Here is a 26,309-nt window from a genome sequence, read left to right on the forward strand (position 1 = left end):
CCAGACATAACATTTATGACCTCAACAACTCTGAAGAAACTTTTTGGGAATTATTTTCATTTTGAGGATAGCTTTTTGCATCATGCAGATTTTATTGTTTTGCCCCTTGTTTACTGTAAATATAATAATAATAATAATTAAATTACATGTAAAAGCAACTGAACATACATTATGCTCCTCAATTATGAAAATAAGGCATTACTATAAACCAAGAACACAGTAAAACACATGGACAAGATTTAAAAGAAGAAAAAAAACCTTCCATTTAATTATTCAAAATGAACAGCAGACAAATGTAATTGAGATATAACGAAAGGAAACCACTTTACTGGTTTAAAGAGAGAACTTGAGTTAAAAACATTCAGGACAAACCAAAGCATCTAATTCAGTCATTAAAAATAGCTCATAGTGGATAAAAACTGAATTTAAACACATACAAAGCTCACTACTGAATGTGATCTCCACATCATATAAACCACCAAAGTGAGCAATCAGAGTTTAATAGGAAACGGCACCAATCACAAGTATTACAGATGTACAGAGATGATGCACATGTGAGCCAGACCCCACATAGAACTCACAGATTCAGAAAAATGAGATCTGCAGAGGTATTACTTATCGAAAACACAACACTTCCCAAACTGTTCATATTTCTCTGTGAAGCTGTAAACATGTAAGCAATTTCCAGTGTTCAAATTTAGCCAATAGAAAGTTTTTTATAAATATGGAAATAGCGATACTTTGCGTGAATTGAAGTATATAGATAAACTGGCTTAATTCCAGCTTTTAATTGGATAAAAATAAACTGTACACCATTTCCAAAGAGGTGGGACAGTTGAGTTCTCTTGTCTGGGGTTAAGATGCTCTTCACTCCCAAAGACAGTGAGTCAAGAAAAAGGTGAACCCAGAGCTCTTGCTCAATTAACCGATGGAGAAAGATTATAGAACTTTAGTGGATTTGTTCGTCTAGCTGCAAGCACAGATTTGAAAAGGCAAAACAGAGTGACTTAATGACAGTCAATGACAAAAGACTAGAAACACTCACCAAACACTCTCTCACAAAAAAAATCTGTGAAACTCCCAATCCTTTCACCTCCCAGGCACAACTTGTATCAAAAAATATTACCGTAGTTAATGTTTGGTCTAAACATTTCAAATTACAGGAAGCATAACACATTAAAAAGGAAGAAAAGATTTGGCCCTTGTAGTAGCAGGTGTTGAAATGAAGACTTGTGTGATTTTACATCAAAACTGTCATAAACAATTAAAGATTATAGCATTTTTAAATATTTAAATCCATTACCATGTAAACTATCGTAAAGGATAGGTGACATGAGATTGCCAGAAATCACAGCATGACACCCAACTACAAAGACTTGAATTGTCCACCTGTGCAGAGCAGTACTGCTCAGGGATGAGATTGGAATAGTTTTAAAAATCCAAGGAATATTTCATAGTACTTTTGAAATTTGCTTTCATATTTCCTTTTCAATCACAACTCATATTTCTGGTACAGGCAGGTTTAGAGTTTGGGCAGCAGCAGTCAAACATACACAAACAGACAGAATCAGATGGACTATGGTATTCTCTACTTTTGAAGGTGATGGTCCCATCTCGTCACTCTTTAAACATTTGCTTTAGCTTGTAGGGCCTCTTCTTAGCGGAAAAATCCCAGTTTCTCTCTTAGCCATTCCTCAGTCAGATCTTCAGTGTTTCTGATCTCAAACACCTGGCAGATAGCAAAGCAGATACAGATTCATTAAAAAAAACAACTATATCATTATGTGAATGTCAGTAGGGCGGGACATGATTTAATCTACCATGAATTGAACCCTCACTAACCCCACCTCCATTTGATACCCTTGTTCTCTCTGACAAGCTTTGCAGAATTTCCTATAGGAATGAAAGGGGAATTGCAGTTCATGTCGCGTTTTTTGGCTAAATATTTTCATAAACAATAATATTCTAATGTAGGACTCCTACTTTTATTATTATTTCTTCTCCTTCAGTCTGCTTTTTTATTTTTTATGTGAAAGCAAGTAAAAATATTATTCAAACACAACAAATACAAATTCTTACTTGGGATGGATTAAAGAGTGACATTGCAAAGCAAATTTATAGGACTTTTTCATAAATAAATAGTCTGGCAAACATTTAACAGTCACTTGAAAAGAGAAAAGCATAATTTCAAAGCGATTACACACCTGATAACATTAGTGTAAATGAACAGAACTGCTCATAACATCTCATAAACACACTCACTATGATGTTATAAACTGTTTATGTGCTATCACCTTTACAATCACCTGAATCAATACATAAATGAACGTTCATTTTAAGGCTTTAATTTACACTGGAGCAAATGCAGGAGTCCTTGCTGATAAATGTTAATTTGGGAATGAGGGGTTAACACAGTGTATCCTTACAGGGTACCTTCCTCACAGGGTACCTCGTGTCACTATTACAAGTAGCCCGGATAATTTCTATACATTTCTGCTTAAATCTACTCAGACACACATTACTCCCACAGACTCTCATTGAAAAAAGCAAACGCTTGTCAGAAGAATGCAAATGGCAACAGTTTCTAAGATAGGATTGGTTAGAAACACTTTTAAGCTGTTTTTAGCAAAGGGTAAATTGATAAAATTGTGGAAGTAGTAGAAGGTTGTTGAGGGGAGCGGTTGGAAAAAGAGAGTGGGATTGATGCAAACCGAAAAGTGAAGTCATTTCAAAGATGAGAAAGGTTATTCCATTTTGATACAAAGATGATGAAGACATTCTCTGGGATGTATTAAGTCCCCTTTCTGCTGGACAGAGTGGATTGTGAGGGAGGTTAATACACTCAGAGACCTGTATGAGAGTGGAGTGTTAAGATCCTTTGAAAATATTGTTAAGCATTTTGGGATCCCCAGGTCTCAATTCTTCAGGTATTTACAGCTGCGCCACTTGCTTTGTACTATTTTTGGGAGTAGCATACACCCCCCCTAGCGTGGCAGATACTCTGGGAGAGGTGATTACTGCTTTTGGAAAAGGTCATGAGGCATCAGTGTATTACTCCCTGCTAATTCAGGATCTGGGGATGGAGCTTTAACTTCTTTCAAAAGATTATGGGAGAATGGACAGTCTGGCCATATGTGATTATTGGATATAACATATTGAGGTTATGGCCTTGGGTCTGAGTGAGAAATAGATCAATATTTGTCTTTTTGTTGTCAGAAATTCTTCTCCCTGAGAATTTATATTAAGAAAAGGACTTCAATATTGATTTGTTTCTCACCCACACCAATCAAATCGCTTCAGAATATATGGATTTTACCACCAGAATCACCTGGAGAACTTTTATTTTGCCGATATGTGAATTTTGGAGTTTACAAATGTTGGCACCCATTCACTTACATTGTATGGACCTAAAGAGCTGAGAAATACTTCTAAAAATCTTTGATTGTGTTCACCAGAAGAAAGTCATACACCTCTGGAATGACATGAGGGTGAGTAAATGATGAGAGAATTTTTAGTTTTGGGTGAACTACTCCTTTAAATTGTGATTGACCAAGCGGCTCCATTTACAGTGATCAGAAAAGGGTATGAGTGATAAACAATCCTCATCATCCCATCATGCATACTTTTATGTCCATCCACTGTATTTGTACTGCTTATTGTGGGTGCTCTTGTGTGTTCTTAAGAGCTTTGTTCTCGAAAATAATATTTAATGAAAAATTGTCAGTACCATATCGATTAAAAATGGGATTATCACAAACAGAAAATGAACCAAATAAACACAATTGTCTGTTCTAATTTTTTGTCATTAGTTGCATCACTGAAATATAGCAAAGGTCAAATTCTCTTTCAAGAGACTGTTGTAATGATGTATACAGCTGTTGCCTTTCTGATAGGACTGTAATATTGGTCCTGATGTTGCGCCTATTGCAGGTTGCCACTGGTTCCTACCCGAAAACGAATCGTCATGGCCCTGTTCAAGCTGGCAACCTGCACCAAGTAATGGGGGAAACTTTTGGTCTTAGTATAAGGACCATCCATTGATGTGCATATGCAGTGTGCACAGCTATTAAAGAAATATTGATGCGGTGTAATATCAGGGTTATATGACACATTCCTGATATTCAATAGGCTATTTTGAACAATCATCTGATCTAAAGCTACATTATGCATATTTGTCCAGCAACTTTAAAAACAACAACTGAACTTGATTGTCATCAAAAATTTATTTTAGCGTCATAATGCTAAATTCTGAAGAAGCTCAGCAAATGCGATCTGAGGTAATGAGGGTATGATTTAAAATATTGAAAAGTTTTAAAATGTTCAAAAGCTCATTTTCTGAAAGTGAACTCATTGGACAATTGGACAAATAGTTCTGATAGTTTATAGTCTTGAAAAAAGTCTAGAACATTCTGAGAATGTCAATCAGCCAACTTTTCATCTTCAGAACAGGGTAAGGCTAATTTAAGTTTGTGTAAAGAAAAGGCAAGTATATAGGCCTAACAATAATTTTTTCATTTGGTAATTAATAATTTTTTTTAATTGAATGCTTTATTCATTTGGTCATTTATTTTATTTAATACAGGGAATTTTGCCATCATTTTTTCAAAAGCTAAACTACAATATTATAGAATTGGGCTATATGTAAGTTTTCCAAAAAAGCACACTGAAACTTTTCTCCTAATATTGTTTATTTATTTTGAATTTAAACATCTTTGTACACAGAAATTATATGTTTTTGTATTGTGGGTTAATTCTGTGCAGGTATGCCAATGAGACCACACCATAACAGTGCATATAATGCTTCACGTACAATAAATTGGCTTTCAAGGATATATATCTTGTCGTCGTGATTAACACAGGCTAACGATTGGGGTAAAGTCAGTCATGTGACTAAATTTTTGCGTTAATGCCAATTTTCTCGATAAAAAGTGTTTCCAAACTAATTTTTTGCTACATAGAGTTTATGCACTTGAGATAAACGGAAATATATTATGTCGACACTTGTGAAATTTTTGTAAAAACTTTTGGATGGAAACGTATTTAGTGTGACTGCCAAAGAAGAAGAAGGGGGAAAAAACACTAAATATAGTGATTAAGCACAATGTCATTCAAGTTTTCGGTCTTTCCGACTAGGTATAACATTCAAGTTAAGTTGATTACACAAGATTTTTACTTTAGTTGATGATGAATCATAAAATCAATATGTTATATTTCATCTGCAACACATTGTGATCACACATTGAATAGAGATAATGTTAGGAACATCTCCACATGAAACACCCTGAGACAGATCTTCAACGACACGCTGTGTCTTCTCCAAAACCGTCGGAAGCATTGTAGGGTTTTGTAAATGAAATGCAATGAAGAATAATGAATGATAGTAATGGTAACAGGATGATTGACAGGTCAGTGTACGGTAACAGGATGCATGTTACAATGTGATTGAGGAGTCTTTGGTTTCAAGACGTGATTTTATGACAAATTATATTAGGTCCCAATACTTGCACACTTTTTTTACCACACAATAAAAAGTAGACACTTTTCCATCACAAAAAGAATGCAAACTTTAAGGGCACAGTATAAGTAGGCGAATTGGGATGCATCCATTGTGTTTTTAAGTAACATGTATCCATTCATTGTGCACAATATGACCACTGACGTGCAAGTAAAAAGGGTTCATTTTGATTCCATGATGACTTATAATTGTTTAGTAGTCATTTCATGACATCACATTACCATATGGATCACTAAACTGCGAGATTCCTAACTTTTTGGGCATTAATGCTTAGTAGAGATAAACAAAACACAGCCACATTAGATACAGAGGGCATCCTCTAATTAATGACCATAACAAATACAATATTGTTGTTTGTGAGTTAGAACTCACCTTGGTCAGCTCAACTGTCTGCACCAGTTTGTTTTTGCTGCCAGCATACATCATCTGCTGCTCAGGTTTGCATCCTGGGAAATAAAACGTTTAATTTTAGAGACTTGGAGAAACAGCACTGTTTCATTTTAATGTGTGTTTGTGTTTGTGTGTGTATACATGCAGAGTTTTTAATTTTTAAATGGACAAAAGCTCTATCCATGTTAAGCATTACAGAATGTGTTTTTTCGTTTACCAACAGGACTGGAGAAGATAAAACACAGGGGGTATGACACTCTCCCATCATCATGCTGGTACTTATAGCTGTAGACTACAAATGTGTCACTTGTTAAGGAATCCTCGTAAAATAACTCCACCCCAACACAGAATATCCCATAATTGTTCAATGTTAAATGTACAATAGGACATTTTGGGACATTTAGAGTATAAATTGTGGTATAGCACGGAGTAAGTTTTGTTAGTGAAGGATATCTGGGCTGTCTTTCAGGTAGCTCATTCTTCAGGTCTTCAGGGGAAATATCCTACAGGGAGAAACCAAACCCCACTTTACACCACTGAGCTGGAAAATCCACTGGAAAGCTGTGTATCAGCCTGTCCTCAAACCCAAGTTTCTGATTAAACACCACACACATGTATTCATTCAATGACTTGTGTATAATCCATCAAAGGAAGTGTGTAAATTTACCTCATGCTCCTCCTCCAGAATCACCAGCTGTTTGTCTTTATCAATCTTCACTGTAACAGAGGAGAACAGAGCGATCAGCACCTCACCCTCGCAGTATGAGAGTGTGTGGGCGTATAGAAGTGTAAGTATTTCATTTTCATTTGAACTCACTGATGATGGCAGCATTGTTGGTTTCCTTCCTGAAGCGGAAATCCCTCAACTTTTTCACCAGGTCTTCATCTACCTCACACACAACTAAAGACTCACTCTACACACACACACACACACACACACACACACAAATTCAGTCAAACGTTTGGAAACATCTACTCATTCTTGACCTACTATTTTCCAAAGATTAATAGTACATTAATAGTAAAGTCAGACATAAACACAATTGAAAGTAAGGGAATTATGCAGTGACTAAAAAATGTAAACAAATAAAAAAAATGTAAGCAGTATTGAAAGAGTTACCATGTATGCAGGGCACTTGAACTCATCCATTTGAAATATGTAAAGGGTTACTTTCACACTCGGCTCTAATGTGTCTTTTAAATTCTCTATTTAGTAACAAGTGACTGAAATACAGCTGTAAATGACAGAAACTACAATATATTCATGGGGGATATATTCAAGTTTCTGACAGTGAAACATTTAGTTATTGTAAGAGAAACTTTGATTCTTAGAACCTGCTGAAGCTCATTTACCCCACCCACGGGCTTGACATGACTTTGCTTAAATGAGTTCATATTTACTATATAGTCCACTGTCCAAAATTGTAAATACTGTTGACAAATTATAAATCTGTATAATTTGTCAACATTATTAGCTTTTTTTTTTGACAGTTGCCCCACATTAGCTTCAACAGGACAACCCCACCTTAAAGATATATATCATAAAAGACCCAGGTGAAATCTACATGCTTATTCTTTATAACTCTATAATAAAGACAATTATCTCTAATGATAGTTGTATTAGTATTTTTTAAATAATTGGTATATATATATATATATATATATATATATATATATATATATATATAATATTGAATTTTGAGTATCAAACACATTGAAAATAGAGTAGGAGTTTTAGGTGACGGTGTAAAAAATCCTGTCAAACAGAAATATGTGCAATTTCCATGTTTTGTTTTAAAAAATTAAATGTCTCAACAACTCTACCCACACAAACACATACAAAAAGTGCAATGGACCAGAAATATTTTTTAAATTTTTTTTTAATTATTATAAAGTTGTCAAATAATACCCTTATGTACTCTGTATTCCTGAATGACACTATATTTCTATATTACACAATGTATATATGTGCTATATGTGTTGTTTGCAGCAAACAAAGAAGTGGTCCAGGAGCTATGATGACCATTGTGCCCTTGCCATGAACCAAGCATCTAATCTCAGGTTGCTCCATGAGGACTATCCCTTCAATAGGTACAATGTCAAGAGTGTATGAACATGAACATGGTATTTAACATATATTTTATTACATAACAAATAGAAACTGAAGACAATCAATGTATTACAAAAAAATTATAACAGTGTTAAATGCATTGACTCCCATAGCCAGGATTTGGGTGTAACAGAATACATGTAAAGGGATTACATATTTAAAAATTCCACTGCAGTTACAATTTAAATGACTGGTAATTAGAATACAGTTAAATTCAAAAAGTATTTTGATAACTGAAGAGATTACTTTGAATTTAATTGTCATTTGTTTAATTTAATATTTAGTCCTTTTATACATATAAATGATGTGATCCAAAGTGCATTTGAACAGCGGTGAAACACTTTCTTATGATGTGTTACATTCATACGAGCAGACAAAGTATGTTTGAAGTAAGTTTGGAGCAGAAAAAATGGAAATAAACCTTGTGTAAATTGTCAGATTTACGCTAAGCTTAAATGGTGCTTCTAGCCATTTTACATGCAAATGTTCCCAGACACGATCATATTATTTTATCATAGAAAATTCACGTTGGATCATAATTTCTTTTTTTTCTTGTAAGATCTTTGATATTAGGGCACAAATCGTATTGTGATAATAATTTTTGTATTGTGTTCCTGTAAAAATATCTACAAATCCTTCAAGCAATATCAATTAGGTTGATCTTGTTTTAGAAACAACACTGCATCAGATATTTAGGTTTTGCAGAGAATGTATTTTTAATGTGTATTTTGTCTTACTGTACTGGCAGAGTTTTTATAGTCAAAACAAGTGAAAGTAATCCTAACTATTTTGAATATGTTGCTGACCTTGAGTAATCTAATGGAATACATTACAAATGACATTTTACAGCATGTATTCTGTAATCCATGCCCCATATGTGTTACATAGGGGTAGTGATGCAAATGATCTTATATTTAAAAAAATATTCAACTAAATATTTTAAAAAATAATTTAAAATGATAGAAAACACCTTCATTGAGGAATACCTAAAGTGGCAGATCAAAAAACCACTTAAAAAAAAAATAAAAGCAGAAAATCACAACAAGGGATGGGGGTCACCTCTCACAAGGATAATGAGTTTACTAAAGTCAAAACTCATGTATCATTACAACCAGCTTGGGTCATCTGATTAAAAACCGACATCACACACTGATGTCATAATCAGGACAACATCACGTTTTTTGCTGTTGGTGTGACAAACGTGCTGTTTGTGGAATGCAAATAATCTACATTATTTTCCGTATGATTTAATAGATTTCTGCTTTGATTTAATTACATTGTATGTGGCTTGACGTGCCATTCAAAGCAAATTAGCCACACAGTCTCAGATTTTCCAGCATTTCCTTGAAATACTGAAGTGTGTGCATGTCTGGAACAGGAAATGAGAATTCCCCCGGAGCCACCGGAATTCCATCATATCAGTTATGTAAGCCAATTCTTTGTCATGAAAACGCCAAACAGGCTTTCAGGGTGTATCCAACGCCTGTATAAAGGTCTGTATTTCGGTGAACTTTATTAAGTCAGTGTAATGCAGGAAAAGGTTTGACTGCGCGCACTGACATGCAGCTGATCACAAAGCACTGGGTGGAACTGCAACAGGGCTCAGGCAAATAACAACCCCTCCAACACAAACACATATCGCAGCATTGAAGCGCGCGGCGTTATTTAAATGCCTCAGTATAATCATACTACCTCCAGACATCACAGCTATTACAATGTTGTAATTAATACAAGCCAGTTTTTGGACTCACCATTTTCCACGGAGAACAGACAGCAGCACGAGATAAGCAGTGGAGGAGTTCTACGGTGCCGCGTCTCGTGACGCACGTTCACCCAATCAGAGCGCGGGAACTCGCCAGGATTTGCATGACAGCCCGTTCCAGGATCAGTTGGTTTCACCTATGAAATGATGAGCTTTGTCTGATCCTAGAACAGCATTCGCGCATGAGGATGATGCCAATGGAAAGAACTATAGGATGCAACATTTCTCTCTTCATGGTCGTTCAAAAAAAATAAAATAAACAAGTATATGTATTGAATTGCACGCAACACTTTTTTTTTACTCAATGCGTTTAGGAATATTCTGGGTTTAATAGAAATTGAGCACTTTCAACAGAATGTGTGGCATAATGTTGATTACCACAATAAATAAAAAATAAAAAACTGGATTACAATGAAACACTTACAATCAAAATCAGAATGAGCTTTATTGCCAAGTATGCTTGTACATACAAGGAATTTGTCTTGGTGACAGAAGCTTACATTGCACAAACAATACAACAACAAGACAGAGATAATAATAAAAAATATATAATACAAATAAAAAGTGAATAGAAAATATAAGTATTTATAGAACTACACAATAAGACTAATATATATATATGTACAATGTACAATATACAAATACAAATCTGTTATACAGTGTTATATGGCAGAAGAGATGTGGAATGTTGGATAAATATAAATAGATTAAGCTGTGTATTGCACATCATTGCTCAATGGGGCAGTTTTAAGTGTTCAAGAGATGGATAGCCTGAGTGAAAAAAACAGTTTTTGTGCCTGACTGTTTTGGTGCTCAGTGCTCTGTAGCGCCTGCCAGAAGGCCACAGTTCAAAATGTAGTGATCTGTGTGAAAGTGAACGGGACCCAAATTTGAAAATAATCACTATCTCATAACTATATCCACAAGACAATATGCGTGTTCACATGATTTTAGTGTTATAAAATCGCTTAACGTTTCTGTGAGAAGTTAGGCCTACATCCAAATTTACAACTTTGTAGCCATATGATGGCAAAGAGAGTTAAGAGCAACGTTACATGTAGTATGGTGTCGTATATATATTACTTTTACACTAATACTTATAGTACTTATAGTATTATGCGAACCATATAGGGTCTTTTGATAGAAGGTCTCTGGAAACGCCCACCCCGTCACAGTAATCCTTGCGCATGAGTACAGACTCGGGCCCATCCCTCACTGGGAGTGCGCGTTCATAACATATCTCAGATCTATAAACACAGCGGATAGTCCGTTGCGCTTAACTACAACGTTTTTTGTTTTATCCATATGATTTGGTGCTCACAATGTTTTCAACAAGCCGTGGAAAACGCTTCATGTTTCAGAATTCACCTCATTTCCTGTTTAGAGTTTAGTAAATCGGACTTTTGGATCAGTTCGGGCGACAGGATCTGGTCCCGTTCAGAAGCCATAATCTCCGGAGCTCAGGCCTTCATCCAGTCTAGGTACCCATAGGGCTGCTCACATCAGCTTCACTCGAAATGCTAGCTGTTTCTGTATCGATCTAGCCCTGACACAGATTCATAAATGTGTGGTTTAAATATTTTATTTTTAAATCAGATTAATTTTAACATCTTTAAACTATAGTAGTTAACCCAACCCTTTGCTAGAATACGTTTAATTTATGGACGTTACACGGTTATGTACTAAATGACAGAATTTGACTTGTGTGCATTGCCTGTGTTATTAAGTGCTACTGTGTTTTCTTCTACAGGCCATGGCAGACTTTTCGGTAAGTTGTGACTATTTTAGGAGTAATTCACTGCCCTAGATAAGTTTTTAAAGATAAAATGTGACCGAAAGTCTTTCTGACAATCAGATCTCTTAATAAAACACTCGGTGTGTGTGTGTGTTTTATTTTTACTGTAATTAGTACAACTGCATCCTCTTTCTGTAGCTTGCTGACGCTATCCAGGATGATGTTTCTGGTGCAGCATCGAAAACTAGTCACACCAATCCATCAGCTCCTGGAAACGGGGCCCCACCCCCCACTAATCCTGGCTGGCCTGGTGTGGCCCCTGGTGGCCCAAGTTTCCCACCCTCAGGAGGCCCTGCCCAACCATCAGCCCCTTCTGGCTTTCCTCAGACTGGGCCGTCTGCTCCTGGACCCTTTCCTTCTGGCCTAGGAGCCCCGGGACAGTTTCCTGGAGCCCCAGCTGCCCCGGGTGGATACCCTCCAGGCCCGGGTGTACCAGGACAGTTCCCCTCCAACCCTGGAGCTCCAGGACAGTTCCCCCCCATGCCAGGTCAGTTCCCACCAGGTGGGGCGCCCATGCCATACCCAGTTCCTGGACAGTTCCCCTCCCCACCTGGAGCTCCACAGGGACCGTACCCAAATGTGCCTTACCCACCTGGACCAGCTGGGCCTGGCATGTACGGTCCAGGTGGCCCTGTTGCCTTTCCCCCAGATGGAGGTCCAGGATATGGAGGAGGTGTGTTTCCCCCAATACCTCCAGGGTCCTGGGGTCCCCCTGGAGGGGGCTTTCCTCCTCAGCCCGGCCCGCCAGGAGGCTTCGGTCCTGGGCCCATGGGACCATACGGTGGGCCTGCTGCTCCAGGTGGAATGCTGGTGAGCAGTGATAACTGTTTGAATGGGTGTATAAAGGGATTTGCATGTGTACATGTGTGTGATAGGCTTGCTGTGGTGTGATGGCTCTCCTCTAATCTGCTGGAGTTTGTGTTATCAGAGTATTCATGAGATGGGGGTAGCTTTTGGGGTTTTCAGATTTGCTCTTCAGGTCTGGGTTTCCTTCTGTGGGCTCATTCCACTGGATCAGATTACACCACTGTAGATCTTAAACTCATGCACATCATATGCAGATCTCAAAGTTCCTCTTTTTGTTTTTCAGCCACCACATAGACCTCCATATTTTTGAGCACAATGAACAGCTCAACCAATCACAGGAGGAGGACAGCACTGCAGCCATCACAAAGAACCCAGTTAACATCCAGTCAGAGCTCAGTTCAAGCACATAGCTTATGCTGATTTACAAATCACCTGTGCAAACTAATGCACATATTTAATGTAGCTAAGCTACTTATTTGCTGCACAGTACACAAAATGATTATCTTTTTATATTATTGACAACAAAATGTTTTAATTATGTCATTGCTTGAATAAGAGATTAAATAATGCACTTTGTGTTTGTACAAACAAACAGATCAAAACCATATTATTGTAATTAAAAGGTTTTTAAATGGGCTTCATTTATTGTATGTCATCTTCTGTCTAACAGAAGCTGCCTTTAATATCAACTCTATGCTAATGCTGAGCAGCAATTTGTAATCTCATAAAGAAAAGTGACTTATGGTATTAATTGAGGGTCAGGGGCCAATAAGGGGAATTCTCATATGTACAGAACTCAACCCTACTTTGAGAATATATATATATATATATATATTATATAAAATAAATTATTTTATTTTGCATTGCATGTTGATGAATAAAAATAAGTGATTTAATAATTACATGAATATATTCATCATTTATAGGCTTCTCATCAATGCTCTTGAATTTGAATATTCTGAGGGGTTTTATCCCAATTTTGTGCATGAACAGTATAACATTTGTGTGTTGTTTAAAACTATTTATTCACTGAAGGAAATAATGAGTGTGCAAGTTTTTGTGATTTGTCACTGTTGCCATAGCGAGGTTGTTTATAAACTGAGGGAAGTCATGAGTTATATTTCTTTCAGTCAGTTTGTCACATGATCTCTGACGTGGCATTAACTGGAGTGAGAAAAAAAGAGGGTAAGGCAGAGTCCCTAAATGTGATGACACATGTTGGCAAAATAGGTTAATTCCACAGGCTTTCAAGATGAATTCAGTTAACTACACAGTTCTTCTAAAAGTACTTTTTCATTTTTTGTTTAGTTCAAGTCGAAAAATACTCATTTTAATTATTAGATTTTGTTCATTATGCAATGTCCTTTCAGTCTCTGTTAGTCTGATGCTGCTGTCTCATTTGGGACTGTTTTATGCCAGGAAGGGTTCCATGATATTTTCACACTATCGGAAAAGCCATAGCTGGAATTTTATGATGGGAAATTTAAGAAACCCAGAGACATCATTGGAAAATCTATTAATAGCACATGAAACCTGTCACATCTCAGTGTAACAGGGCTGATCCTAAATCAAGATAACATTCAAACAGATATTAATAATCAACTTGTGTCTTTAACTATCTAAGTTAAGTTCTGCAAACCCAGTATTCTCACATTTATATAAGCTGTAACTGAAAAACTGGTTAAGCATCCACCGAGGGTTTGCAAAAGATGTTTTTGTCTCTTCTTTGCATTGTACAGTTATATTTGTCATTTTACTATAACAATACGATAGATTCCTGCGTCGTATTTTTTTTTGACTAGAGAGAGAACTCAATGCCTTGTAAAGAATTTAAATAAATAGTTTGTGCAATTTTAATTTGTGTCTTTGTGTTCTAGCCAGTGCCGTATGATCTTCCGCTTCATGCAGGGATAATGCCTTGCCTTCTGATTACGATTGTGGGTGAACCAGTACCAGGAGGAAACGGGTAACACACACACAGACAAACAACACTGTATTGCTTCTACAAAGCAAACCCTTACTTTCTTTGTCTCACTTTTTCCAGGTTCCAGGTAGATTTTCTGAGGGGGCCTGACGTGGTTTTTCATTTCAACCCTCGTTTTCATGAGCACTCCATTGTACGGAACTCAGATCTTGGGGGCTGCTGGGGTCCTGAGGAGAGAGGGGGGGGCTTTCCCTTTGTGCAGGGCAGACAATTTGAGGTACGACATTTTATTTGCTTCAATCATGTCAGATTAAAGGTGACGTCACAATGACACCATTTACACCTGGTATTAAGATGTGTCTCGGGTGATCCGATCACATGTGGTCAGGTGAGACTTATCATTGTTTATATCTGGTCACTTAAATGCATCTCCTGTGACCACTTGTGATCGGATTTGGAGGGAGGGTCTCTGTTTCATGAAGACATACATCAATCACTATGTCAGTGTGTTAATGTATGATAATAAAAGCACAAATTCAGAAAAGACAAAGAAAGAGTGGAAAAAAAGGGTGCACTATTTCTCCCACATGCTTCTCAAATAAATTGCACAAAAGCAACATTTCAAGCAGAATTGTCCGTTATTTTAGTGGTTTACTTGTATTAACATGAGCTGCAGTGTCCCTGCATGTTGATATCAGACACACTGAAGAAGATCTGTGAAGTTCTCATGTTTGTGTATGTATCTGCTTTTTAAAATGTACCGATCGGACGGTTATTTCCTTTTAAAGCCACTCGAACTTGCACATTTTTAATTCTTGTTTTAGCACAGCGGTTGATTGACAGGTGAGGGGAGACGCTTCGCTGTTGCCGGGATGCATTCAGGACAGATTCGCATTTACACTTCAAATGTGATGTGGTCACATGCATTTTTGACAACATTCGTATGTGATCTGATCACAAAACCTTTTATACCCTGTTTAGTCCTGTATTTATTGCTGACCACATGTGATCGGATCAACAAAAATGCATCTTAATACCATGTGCAAATGGGTTCAAAGTGGCGAAACTCTTGACAATCAACTAGGTTATGTGCAGATATTCTTAACAAATCTTTTACTGTTTTGATAAATAGTCATCCTTGATAACCAAATCAAGCGCTCCAATAAATGTTTCACATAATTATTTGATAACTTGATCCAGTACTGGGATATTGTTGGTCAGTGGATAAATACATGGATCAGTAAAACTTTAGTTAGAATGACTGATTGTTCTCATGGTAAAGTTTTTGCCTCTTTTACAAGGAGTTCTGGGTTCTCATCCATTCATTGTAACTTTTTTTTAATTAATTTTCTCCCCAATTTGGAATGCCCAATTCCCAATGCGCTCTAAGTTCTTGTGGCGGCGTAGTGACTCACCTCAATCCAGGTGGCAGAGGACGAATCTCAGTTGCCTCTGGGTCTGAGACCGTCAATCCACGCATCTTATCACGTGGATTGTTTAGCACGTTTCCACGGAGACATGGCGTGTGTGGAGGCCCCACTCTATTCTCAGCAGCATCCACTCACAACACACCACACGCCCCACTGAGAGCAAGAACCACATTATAGCGACCACGAGGAGGTTACCCCATGTTACTCTACCCTCCCTAGCAACTGGTCCAATTTGGTTGATTAGGAGTCCTGGCTGGAATCACTCAGCACGCCCTGGATTCGAACTTGTGATTCCAGGGGTGGTAGTCAGCGTCAATACTCGCTGAGCTACCCATGCCCCCACCATTAATTAATTTAGTAGCGAAGATTGCATTTGCATGTCATTGGATGTATATTATAAGCGGAGAACACATTTGTTTGCATTTTGCTTTACAATTTAACTGGAAAGGAGCGTGAGCTGCTGTGCATGAGAGAACAGTGCTGCCCGCTGTCACTCAAACCCTCTGATAACAGTCGCAACCAGCACTCACCATAACATTCAAATGACAAACTCCAGTGCTGGATCACAACTTATAACACAAAGGAACGAAATAGAAACTCCTGCTGAAGAACTGAAGATGTTTCTTCTGCATTAGACACTTAACTGATGAAAGCTTTTTTCAAAAAGTGATGGGGACAAAATTGGCTAAGGCAAAAAATGTTGGGACATGACCCACCCGTCCCACACGTAAATGACACCTATGGTTTACACCAGTTGGGGAAACTACCTACGAATGGCATATATTTGTCTCTGCAAATTAAGCTGGAACGTTTTTGTCTATTTGAAAATATTTTGACTTTTAAAATAATTAAAGAAATTACTTTTTTTTTATTTTTCAATAGTATAGCCAAGAGACATAAACAATATGCACATTAACATGATTTTAGTCTGATAAAATTGCTTTCTAACCTTTTCTGTGTAAAGTTTTAGCCAATTTTACAACTTTGTTGCCATGACGATATGTCAACAAACCCTAAAACTCTACATTGACTGTAAATTATGATTTAAACAACTTAAATAATACACAAGTTTTCACAGAAGAATTAATGTAAGTGCTTTTATAAAATTACAAGCTTCACATTACTGCCTTCAAACCCTCCAAACAATTGGTCCCATTCACTTTTATTGTAAGTGCCTCACTGGAACTTTGTTTTTTGCTTTTTTTAAAGAAAAGGATGGACTATTCGAAAAAAAAAATCCTGTAATACACAAAATGCATTACAGTAGGATTTTCTGTAAAGATGCTTTGAAACGATGTGTATTGTTAAAGCACTATACAACTAGAAATTACTATTTGTAATGTGTGCATTTGTGTGTTCAGCTGAAGATACTGGTGGAGACTGACGGGTTTAAGGTGGCCGTGGACGGCATACATCTGCTGGAGTATGAGCACAGAACAGGCGGAATGGAGGATGTCACTTGTCTGCACATAGAGGGAGATGTCAGTCTGTTCAGCGCGGCCCCTAGCATGATCTAACACACACAGGGGCATAGGAGCGATTTGACAATATGGGGGAGACACATTAAGGCATGTAGGCATCTCCCAGAAAGGGGGAAGGACAAACATAGACCTTTCTGAAAGTTAATATGACTGCTTTACCACTCCCTTTCACACACAACCTACACACACACACTGCAGATGTCTTTCCCACCTGTCTCTTTAGTGCAGATGAAAAGATAGTTGCTTTCAGTAAAAGATATGATTGTCACTTGAGCAAAACAAATTGCATCCCGTGTAACTGCGGAAGTCTGAAAGAGTTTGACCCCTTTGAGAGGTCATCCGGAACCTAATATCGCTGTTATGTCTTAAACATTTCAGCTTTGGCATGACTTTTTTTTTTCCCATTAAAATGCATTAAGCAGTAGTTACCGTTTTGCATGACTAACATGACTAATTTTACTTATTTTGTTCCAACAACTCCTGCTTTGCGTACAAGATCTAAATAGTAGAAATTTCTGTCATCATTTACACACCATAATGTTGTTTTAAATCCGTATGACTTTATTTCTTCTGTGGAACACAAAATAGCAGAATAGTTTAGCAGAATGTTAGCCTTAGTCACCATTTATTTTCATTGTATGGAAAAGGGATGCAATGAAAGTGAATGGTGACTGAGGCTAACATCCCTTCTTTTTGTGTTCCACAGAAGAAAGAACATCATACAGGTTTGGAGCAACATGAGGGTGAGTAAATGTCAACACAATTTTCATATTTGAGTTTACCTTTACACTGGTACACTAACAAGATTATAAAATGGTGTCATAAACACGTTCAGGAAAGAACAGATCTATGACACTGTGCTGAATCAGATCAGGTCTAAATGGCAGAAATATTTATTTATTAGGAATAAATGTTTGAATGCAGTTTATAAATACAATCATGGTGATAATGGAGAAAACAGAAGCCAATAATGGTATCAGAATAAATGCTGTATTACCCTTGTGGAAATGTGCTGGTCAGTTTTGTACAATTCCAATTTAAATACTTGGACTGCATGTCAATATGCATACTTTGCAAATGTTTGGAAAGAAAGGTTTAGGATTTTGAAAGAAAAAAAATAAAAATGATATGACATTAAAATAAATTTGAAATATTTCAAATTCTGCACTATTTTAGGTTACTAATCAAATAAGCAAAAATGTGACATTGACCATGTTCAGGCCAGCTTCCATTCAAGCACACAAGATGCTCTTTGGAACATTCTCAAACCACGCTGGAATAACATGTATCAACAGCTTGGCAGCTCCAGTTCCTGTTGTCATTCAAGCAAAAGGAAGACATACAAATTTTTTTTTTTTTAAAGGAATAGCTCCCCAAATGATGACAATTATCTCATAATTGTCTCGCCCTCAGGCCATCCCAGATGTGTATGCTTTCTATCTTCTGCTGGACACATAGAAATACAAAGATGCATACTTACAATGCAAGTGAATGGTGACCGAATGGTGGCGATCATGATTTCAAGCTCGATAACACTCCCTAGAGCCATCTAATGCTCTGTGCATCCGTAAGGAAATAGGAAGTGTAATCAAGCTTGAAATCAAGATTTTACCTTAAGACTGCAATGGCAAGATCTCTTCTGAAGATGTGGATTAAACCACTGGAGTCCTTTGTGCAATTTCCTTTGTGCTTTTTGGAACTTAAAAGTTTTGGTCACCATTTACTTGCTTTGTATGGACCTACAGAGCTGAAATATTCTTCTAAAGATCTTCATTTGTGTTTTGCAGAAGAAAAAAGTCATACTCATCTAAGATGTCATGAGGTTGAGTTAATGATGTGAGATTTTTATCTTTGGGTGAACTATCCCTTTAAAACTTTTCAATTAATCTATACGCAAGTTGCTGTGCGTGTTCCGGTGCTGTGCGCTAGGGGGCGGTGCCGGCTGCGCGCGTGTCCTGGAAACATTAGAGGAAGCAGTCGAAGAGCCACACTCTTCAGGACGATTGCGCTCATTTGGATTAAAAGTGAAACTTTGAAATACGACCATCATGAACGGATCCGCGCATAGTGCGCCGACGGATCTTGATATTAAGCTCAAAAGAGGCCCTGCTGGTAAGTTTGTGTCTTTTTCTTGAGTTCTGCACTCTAGGGAGTTGTTAAAACAGAGTTCATCCATGCGGTTTGCTGCTGCTGGTTCGGCCCATTTCCGTAATCAAAGCTAAAATAATGGAAGCTTTGGTCCTGATTGGGTTTTGCAGGAACAGATCAGGTACATTTTGAAACGTGTGTGTTGTAAAAGTGAAAGTTCCTCCCGTATCACAACCAGCATTATGAACCGACACGTAAACAAATCAATACTCGCATTTAAAGTTGAGACATAACTCTAAATACTCTACATACCCGGTCCATTTTGTTCAGATTCTGAGAGATGACAGTCAAGCTGTTATATAGTGTGTGAGTGAGTGAGAGAGAGAGAGACCTGGGATGCTCTGAAACAGCTTCGTTCCCATGTGGGAAATCAGAGATCAGTTTAATCATGTAATTAGTGTTAGCAGTGTGTGTAATATCCTCTCTGTCTATGCCAGGTCTGGGGTTTAATATAGTGGGTGGAGTGGACCAACAGTATATAATGAATGACGGCGGAATCTATGTGGCAAAAATCAAAGAAAAAGGAGCAGCTGCACAGGACGGACGTCTGCAGGAGGGAGACAAAATTCTTGCGGTAAAACCACAGTACTATACTGTACATAGTTAAAGTTCCACTTTACTAATGCTTATTTACTTTAGTTTGATCTTTGTGGTTAATTGTGAATCAATACTTCCACTTCACTGTACAACACCACAACTGTAAATGAATGATGATGAGCATAGTTTACTGTAAATCAGTGCTGACTACTCCGGTAGATGACCCCATTCAGCTTTTCAGTTCTTTGGTAAATTGATTTTTACAGTATGTGGTTGAGGTACCTGAACAGAAGAGAAACTTTTTGTTGGTTTATTCAGAAGGGGTTTTGAAGACTTCATACATTTTTTTTTTTTCTTTTTCATCTTTTTTTTTAAATAATTAAGCAAGTTTCCTGAGCTAAAACATAGTTTTGTTACACATTACCATTTTCCTTAAAATCTTAAGGTACAGAACCAAAACACCCATTTGGTTCTTTGTAAATGCCCCTTCATATCTGAAATGAGTGTTCACAAAAATCTGTACCGATATGTGCCACACAAACGGTTAAGATCACATTGAAAAGACCAGGAACCTTTTTAAAAAATGGATTTCAACCACACATACCTAATTATTGAAATTTGTGAATAAATTATCAAGATCAGCCACACTTTACTAATTGTGAAAAGTGTCAAACCAATCACAGACATGCCCATTGCTCGATTTCTGTGAATACTTTTGTAAAAATGTGAGTAACCGTTTTTATCTTGATTTACGAATAATAAATAATATATAAAATAGCCATAAAGTAATTCAGACATCTTGTTTTGGATGTGTTGTCTACATAAACAATATGACATGCAGATTCCACAGAAAAAAAATATTAATTTTAATGTAAATTCTATTTCACAAATACAACATCAAGGGAACTAATCAAAAAAATTTTGTCATAATCGTGCAGCCCTATATTAATGTTGGGATCTTTTAGAAGGCTATGCAGAGTGGCAGGTGTGACACACAGCTAGGATAAGCACAACATTTGGCAACCTTCCCCAAATCTTTCTTTTATTGTTAAGCCAACTGGAATAATAGTCTTCTTCTGGTGTTTAGGAATAGAACCTACAGTGCATTCATCATGTTTTCAGACCCCTTATTTTTTTCACATTTTGTTATATTGAAGCTAAAATGCTTTAAAAAAAATCACATCACTCTACACTCCATACCCCATAATGACAAATTTATTAAAAAGAAAAACAGAAGTATTCAAACCTTTAACTTAGTTGAAGCACCTTTGGCAGCGATTACAGCCTCAAGTCTTTTTTGGTTATGATGTAACATGCTTTCCACACCTGGATTTGGGGATTTTCTGCCATTCTTCTCTGCAGATCCTCCGCTTCAAGCTCAGTCAGGTTGGATGGGGACCGTCGATGGACAGCCATTTTCAGGCCTCTCCAGAGATGTTTGATTAGGTTCAAGTTTGGGCTTTGGCTGGGCCACTCAAGGACATTTACAGAGTTGTCCCTAAGCCACTCTTGCATTGTTTAGGCTGTGTGCTTTGTGTCATTGTCCTGTTTGAAGGTGAACCTTCGACCCAGTCTGAGGTCCTGAGCGCTCTGGACCATATTTTCATTAAGGAAATCTCTGTATTTTGCTGCATTCAGGTTTCTTTTAACCCTGACCAGTCCCAAGTCCCTGCCGCTGAAAAACACGATGCTTTCACCACCATTCTTCACCGTTGGTGATGAGCGGTGTCTGGTTTCCTCCAGACATGACGCTTGGAATTGAGGCCAAACAGTTCAATCTTTGTTTCATCAGACCTGTCCTGGTTGTTCCAAATTTCTTCCATTTAAGAATTATGGAGGCCACTGTGCTCTTAGGAACCTTCAATGAAGCCATTTTCTGTGCCTCGACACAATCATGTCTTTGAGCTCTGAAGGCAATTCCTTTGACCTCATGGCTTGGTTTTTGCTGATATGCATATTCAGCTGTGAGATCTTATATAGACAGGTGAGTCCAATCAATTAAATTTGCTACAGGTGGACTCCAATTAAATGTAAATTCTTTTTAACCATAGCGGTATTCAAAACGCTTTACACTGCATCTCATTCACCCATTCACACAACAATGACGGCAGAGCTGCCATGCAAGGCTTCAGTGTCTTGCCCAAGGACACTTCGGCATGTGGAGTCCTGTGGGCCGGGAATCGAACCGCCAACCCAGCGATTGGTGGACCTGGTCTACCACCTGAGCCACAGCCGCCCCAATCAAAGTGTAGAAACATCTCAAAGATGATCCAGAGATTTGGGATGCACCTGAGCTGAATTCCAAGTGTCATAGCAAAGGGTCTGAATACTTATGTCAATGTGGTATTTCAGTATTTTCTTTTTAATACATTTGCAAAGTTATAAAAAAATCTGTTTTTTGCTTGGTCATTATGGGGTATGGAGTGCAGATTTGTGTGAAAAAACTAATTTAAAGCATTTTAGCATAAGGCTGCAACATAAAATGTGAAAAAAATGAAGGGGTCTGAATATTTTCTGAATGCACTGTATTGGAATTACTTAAGGCGCAGTCCCGTTTACCTTTGCACTGCGAAATTCCACCGGCGATGAGGGTGTGGGTGAATGTTGAGCGTGTGTGAAACCAGCAAAAATGAATGGTCAACCAGCCTCTCTTTAATGCTGCAGTTTATACTCCATGAGAGTGAGGTTTAAAAGAAACTCGCCAATTTGTTTCCTGTCAAAGTGCAGCAAATTGAACTGGGGAAATTATTCGCCACCAGAATCCATTGCATGAAATTCACGATTGCGCTAATTCCCATTGAGTCCATGGAATTTCGCTGTGCCAAGGTAAATGTGACCACGCCTTTATTTCTTCACTGTGATTGGAGTCATTTTGTTCATGTATTAACTGTTGTGAAATCACAGAAGGATTCATAATGAGAGTGTTTGCAGTTTATTTTCAATATATGGCCTTTTTGGATTGTGGAGGCAGATCCATTTTTGAAAATCCAAAAGATACATTGTGTTTTCATAGTACTTCAAACTCTAATTTCAAAATGTCAGGGAAAGTGTTATTTTTCATTAACTATTTGATATAAATGTGGTTATTGTTTTTTAGATAAATGGTCAAAAGTTGGAGAATCTGTCTCACAGTGCAGCAGTGGAACTGTTTCGGTCTGCAGGAGAGGACGTGCAGCTCAGTGTGCAGCAGCGAGTAAGTGGTGTAGACATATTTGATCACCATCACAATGTAAAGAATGCCTTGTACTGTGACAGCTAAACCAATGTAATTCTAATTATTTAGATTAACCCAATTAATTTATTACATCCACTGACATGTTTATGTTTGCAGTCTTCGCTCCCGCAAAATGGCCCCGCAAGCTCTCGCGGTGATGGAGAATCTTCACCTGCTCTTGGCACATGGACCTTGTTTACAGTATTCACTCTGGCAGTAGCAGCAGCAGGTTTCATCATTTACAAACGCATTCAGTTGCGTCCTCGGGGACCTTGTTAACTCACATAATCACATTTTACAGACTAAAGCTTGGTTTGAACTGATTCTGCTAAGGGCCCAAACATTAACCGAGAGGGAAAATGGAAACCCAGTTAATGGAAGCAGAAAGAAAACAGATTTTCTTTAATTGTTAATACAATTGTTAGAATGACATAGCTGTACATTTGTATTTAATTCTGTGATTTTGGCAATTAACCAGAATTCCCAGCATGCTGTATCAGCCTGATGACATTGCATGGAGGAGTGAGATCATTGTTTTGAGGGAACAGGGATGAGCACGGTGATGGGATAACAGTGGCAGAAGAAATCGCCATAATCTGAATTGAACAGAAGGACCACAGGCAGGACCGTGGTGGAGCTGTTTCTCTGGGCAGGAAACAGGCCCACAGAGTGATTTTTCTCATCTTGTTCCTCTCTGGAGGACTGGAATGAGCCTTAGGTGAACTATTAAATTATCTGAGCTCTTCTCAGGTTCCTGCTTGTGCAAGAGTATGTTTCAAGGTGTGCATGATATGGGTTGTCTTTTTTTTCTTTTTCTCCTCCTGCTAGTTTATTTCTTATCCATGTTCAGACACACATGCTGTGGGAGGTGGAGATTTTCGATTTGTTTATTTGGCATTAGTGCTTGGCCTGTATATGCTCTGTCTTTAATGTACCTCCCTCAGGGAAAAACTAAAGATGGCACTTGTTCACAATCAAAATGGATATGTGATTTATTGTTGATGTTGTATATGGCTTATGACTTACACTAAAGTTTTGGAGCTTTAATCTGCACCTATGAAAAATGTAGTGCCATGCCAGGTTGAGCTGCTGGTTTCAGTGCTGCCCCTGTTTGCAGGTACTTGTGCAATGTTCGGGTCTTGAGCTCGGCACTTTTTCTTACTATAATTATGTGTTCTGTAACTGACAAGTGTGTGTTTATGTTGTCCTGATGGGCATTCTGCAGGTCTTTGTGGACGAATCCGATAGTAAAGCCTTTATTCATGAAATGCTTGTCATTCGCACTTCACAATTAAAATAATGTTAGATTCACATCATGCATTGAATAAATAATTTGAGGGGAAAAAAAACACATTTGAGTTTATCTTGACTTTGAAGCAAAATCGAGTACATGGGCCTTTTCCTTTATCAAATCAAATTACTGATGTAGTTGTAATTTCCAGTGTGTTTAAGATCTATGTTCTGCAAAAGTGTTAAGAGTGACTAACAGTAATGTGTGTATATATATGTATATGCTGAAAGCTTTATGGATATAAGGTGATTCTTTTGTTTTGCAAAATTGGCTTTGGTTTTGACGTTCTAAATAAAAAGTCGTCATTCCAACATTTTGGGGAAGGAAGGAAGAGCGGGGTCTTTTATGTTCCCACTGTTAAGCATCATAATTTCATTTTTAATATTAAAAATTCCAATTACAGAGCTCCATAATAAAAATGTTACTAGTTAGAATTCCAATTACTGTATATAGCTCTATTCATTTCATTTTGTGGCTCAGGTGGTAGAGCGGGCTGGCTGCCAATCGCAGGGTTCGATTCCCGGCCCACATGACTCCACATGCCGAAGTGTCCTTGGGCAAGACACTGAACCCCAAGTTGCTCCCAATGGCAGGCTAGCGCCTTGCATGGCAGCTCTGCCACCATTGGTGTGCGTGTGAATGGGCGATTGGGACACAGTGCAAAGCGCTTTGGTAACCGCTAAGGTTAAAATATAAGCGCTATATAAGTGCAGACCATTTACCATTTTACTAGTAAGAATTTCAAATAGAGAGCACTACAGTTGCATTTGTACTAGTCAAAATCCCAATTACAGAGCTCTACAATTGAATATTTACTTGTTATATGTTTCCATTGACTCTTATTCATTTTTAATTACTCCAAGATATGCATGTGTGATTGGGACTGCCAATGTAGGGCTGATATTAGTCCTTTTCAGCCCCATAAACTCATCTTTTTTTCAGTCCATACAATGCTACTATGAACCATATGTACAAGTTTTACATATAAAAAAAAAAGTCTTCTAACTCAGTTGCATTATAGAAATTTTTAATTTTAAGAAAGCTTTTTTATTATATTGTGGTACATAATATCAGAATGATATTCTATTATCATATTTTATTACATTTTACTATAGCCATTGTTACTTGGTGTGTTTTTTGTTCTTAAATATTTTTTGAGTATACAGAGTTGAATTAATATATAGTGATTAAATATTATCATTCAATAACAATGCATTTACATGTTGTCATCTCGATATTACTGTAATTCTGACACTATGTGAGTGCAATTAATATGTTTGCTCAATACGCTTGTTAAAATATTTCATGCTAATATCCAACCACGCCACACATGGCCTTTTTTTTATTGTATTTTTTTATGCAGCCTACCTTGGGATATGGAAAGAGATATGGAAATGCCTTGCGTGCTCTCTCTCACTCTGTGTGTGTGTGTGTGTGTGTGTGTGTGTGTGTGTGTGTGTGTGTGTGTGTGTGTTATTCTTCATAAAAAAAATCAATAAATTTAAAGACAGCAGTGGTTGAATGCACTTAAGGTGTTCCAAAAAGCACACAAAGGCATCATAAAAGTAATTCATATTTTCAGAAGTGATATAACAGGTTTGGGTGAGAAAAGTGGTAGCCCAATATAAACAAAGCACACGGGTTAATGGCAGATCCCATTGTGACAACTTACCCCATATTGGGTGACAACATGCCCTGCTATTGTGTTATATGACCCAGGGGTGGGTTTACGATTTCTGAGGCCCCAAGCAACCGACTAAGCTGGGGACTCATTTTGAAAATGTTTTCTTAATAAATTACATAAAATTTATTTTAAATTATAATATTAAATTCATCCCATCAACCGTTGTAGTCAAGTTACATTCATGTTTAATTAAATAAAAATCTTGTTAAAGATAATTAATG

The 26,309-nt window shown here is 37.4% G+C and overlaps 3 protein-coding genes across 3 annotated transcripts; 2 read left to right on the top strand and 1 right to left on the bottom strand.

Annotated features, from left to right (window-relative positions):
* Positions 1-92: 92 nt before the first annotated feature.
* On the bottom strand, positions 93-9,882 carry LOC127618133 (glia maturation factor beta). Its single transcript, XM_052090419.1, has 7 exons — positions 9,767-9,882; positions 6,723-6,819; positions 6,573-6,622; positions 6,357-6,408; positions 6,123-6,203; positions 5,888-5,961; positions 93-1,729 (listed from the first exon to the last, which is right to left on the bottom strand). The coding sequence occupies exons 1-7, from the start codon at positions 9,767-9,769 to the stop codon at positions 1,658-1,660; spliced, it is 429 nt and encodes a 142-aa protein (XP_051946379.1). The 5' UTR covers positions 9,770-9,882; the 3' UTR covers positions 93-1,657.
* Positions 9,883-11,111: 1,229 nt separating this feature from the next.
* On the top strand, positions 11,112-18,194 carry lgals3a (lectin, galactoside binding soluble 3a). Its single transcript, XM_052090408.1, has 6 exons — positions 11,112-11,258; positions 11,528-11,545; positions 11,711-12,382; positions 14,257-14,345; positions 14,424-14,580; positions 17,095-18,194. Exons 2-6 carry the CDS (start codon positions 11,531-11,533, stop codon positions 17,248-17,250), a joined length of 1,089 nt encoding a protein of 362 aa, XP_051946368.1. The 5' UTR covers positions 11,112-11,258; positions 11,528-11,530; the 3' UTR covers positions 17,251-18,194.
* Positions 18,195-19,165: 971 nt separating this feature from the next.
* Positions 19,166-24,742, top strand: LOC127618131 (synaptojanin-2-binding protein-like). Its single transcript, XM_052090417.1, has 4 exons — positions 19,166-19,326; positions 19,800-19,936; positions 22,997-23,092; positions 23,231-24,742. Exons 1-4 carry the CDS (start codon positions 19,263-19,265, stop codon positions 23,390-23,392), a joined length of 459 nt encoding a protein of 152 aa, XP_051946377.1. The 5' UTR covers positions 19,166-19,262; the 3' UTR covers positions 23,393-24,742.
* The last annotated feature ends 1,567 nt before the right edge of the window (positions 24,743-26,309 follow it).

The sequence above is a fragment of the Xyrauchen texanus genome, chromosome 24 (assembly GCF_025860055.1).
Source record: "Xyrauchen texanus isolate HMW12.3.18 chromosome 24, RBS_HiC_50CHRs, whole genome shotgun sequence".
Classification (NCBI taxonomy): Eukaryota; Metazoa; Chordata; class Actinopteri; order Cypriniformes; family Catostomidae; genus Xyrauchen; species Xyrauchen texanus.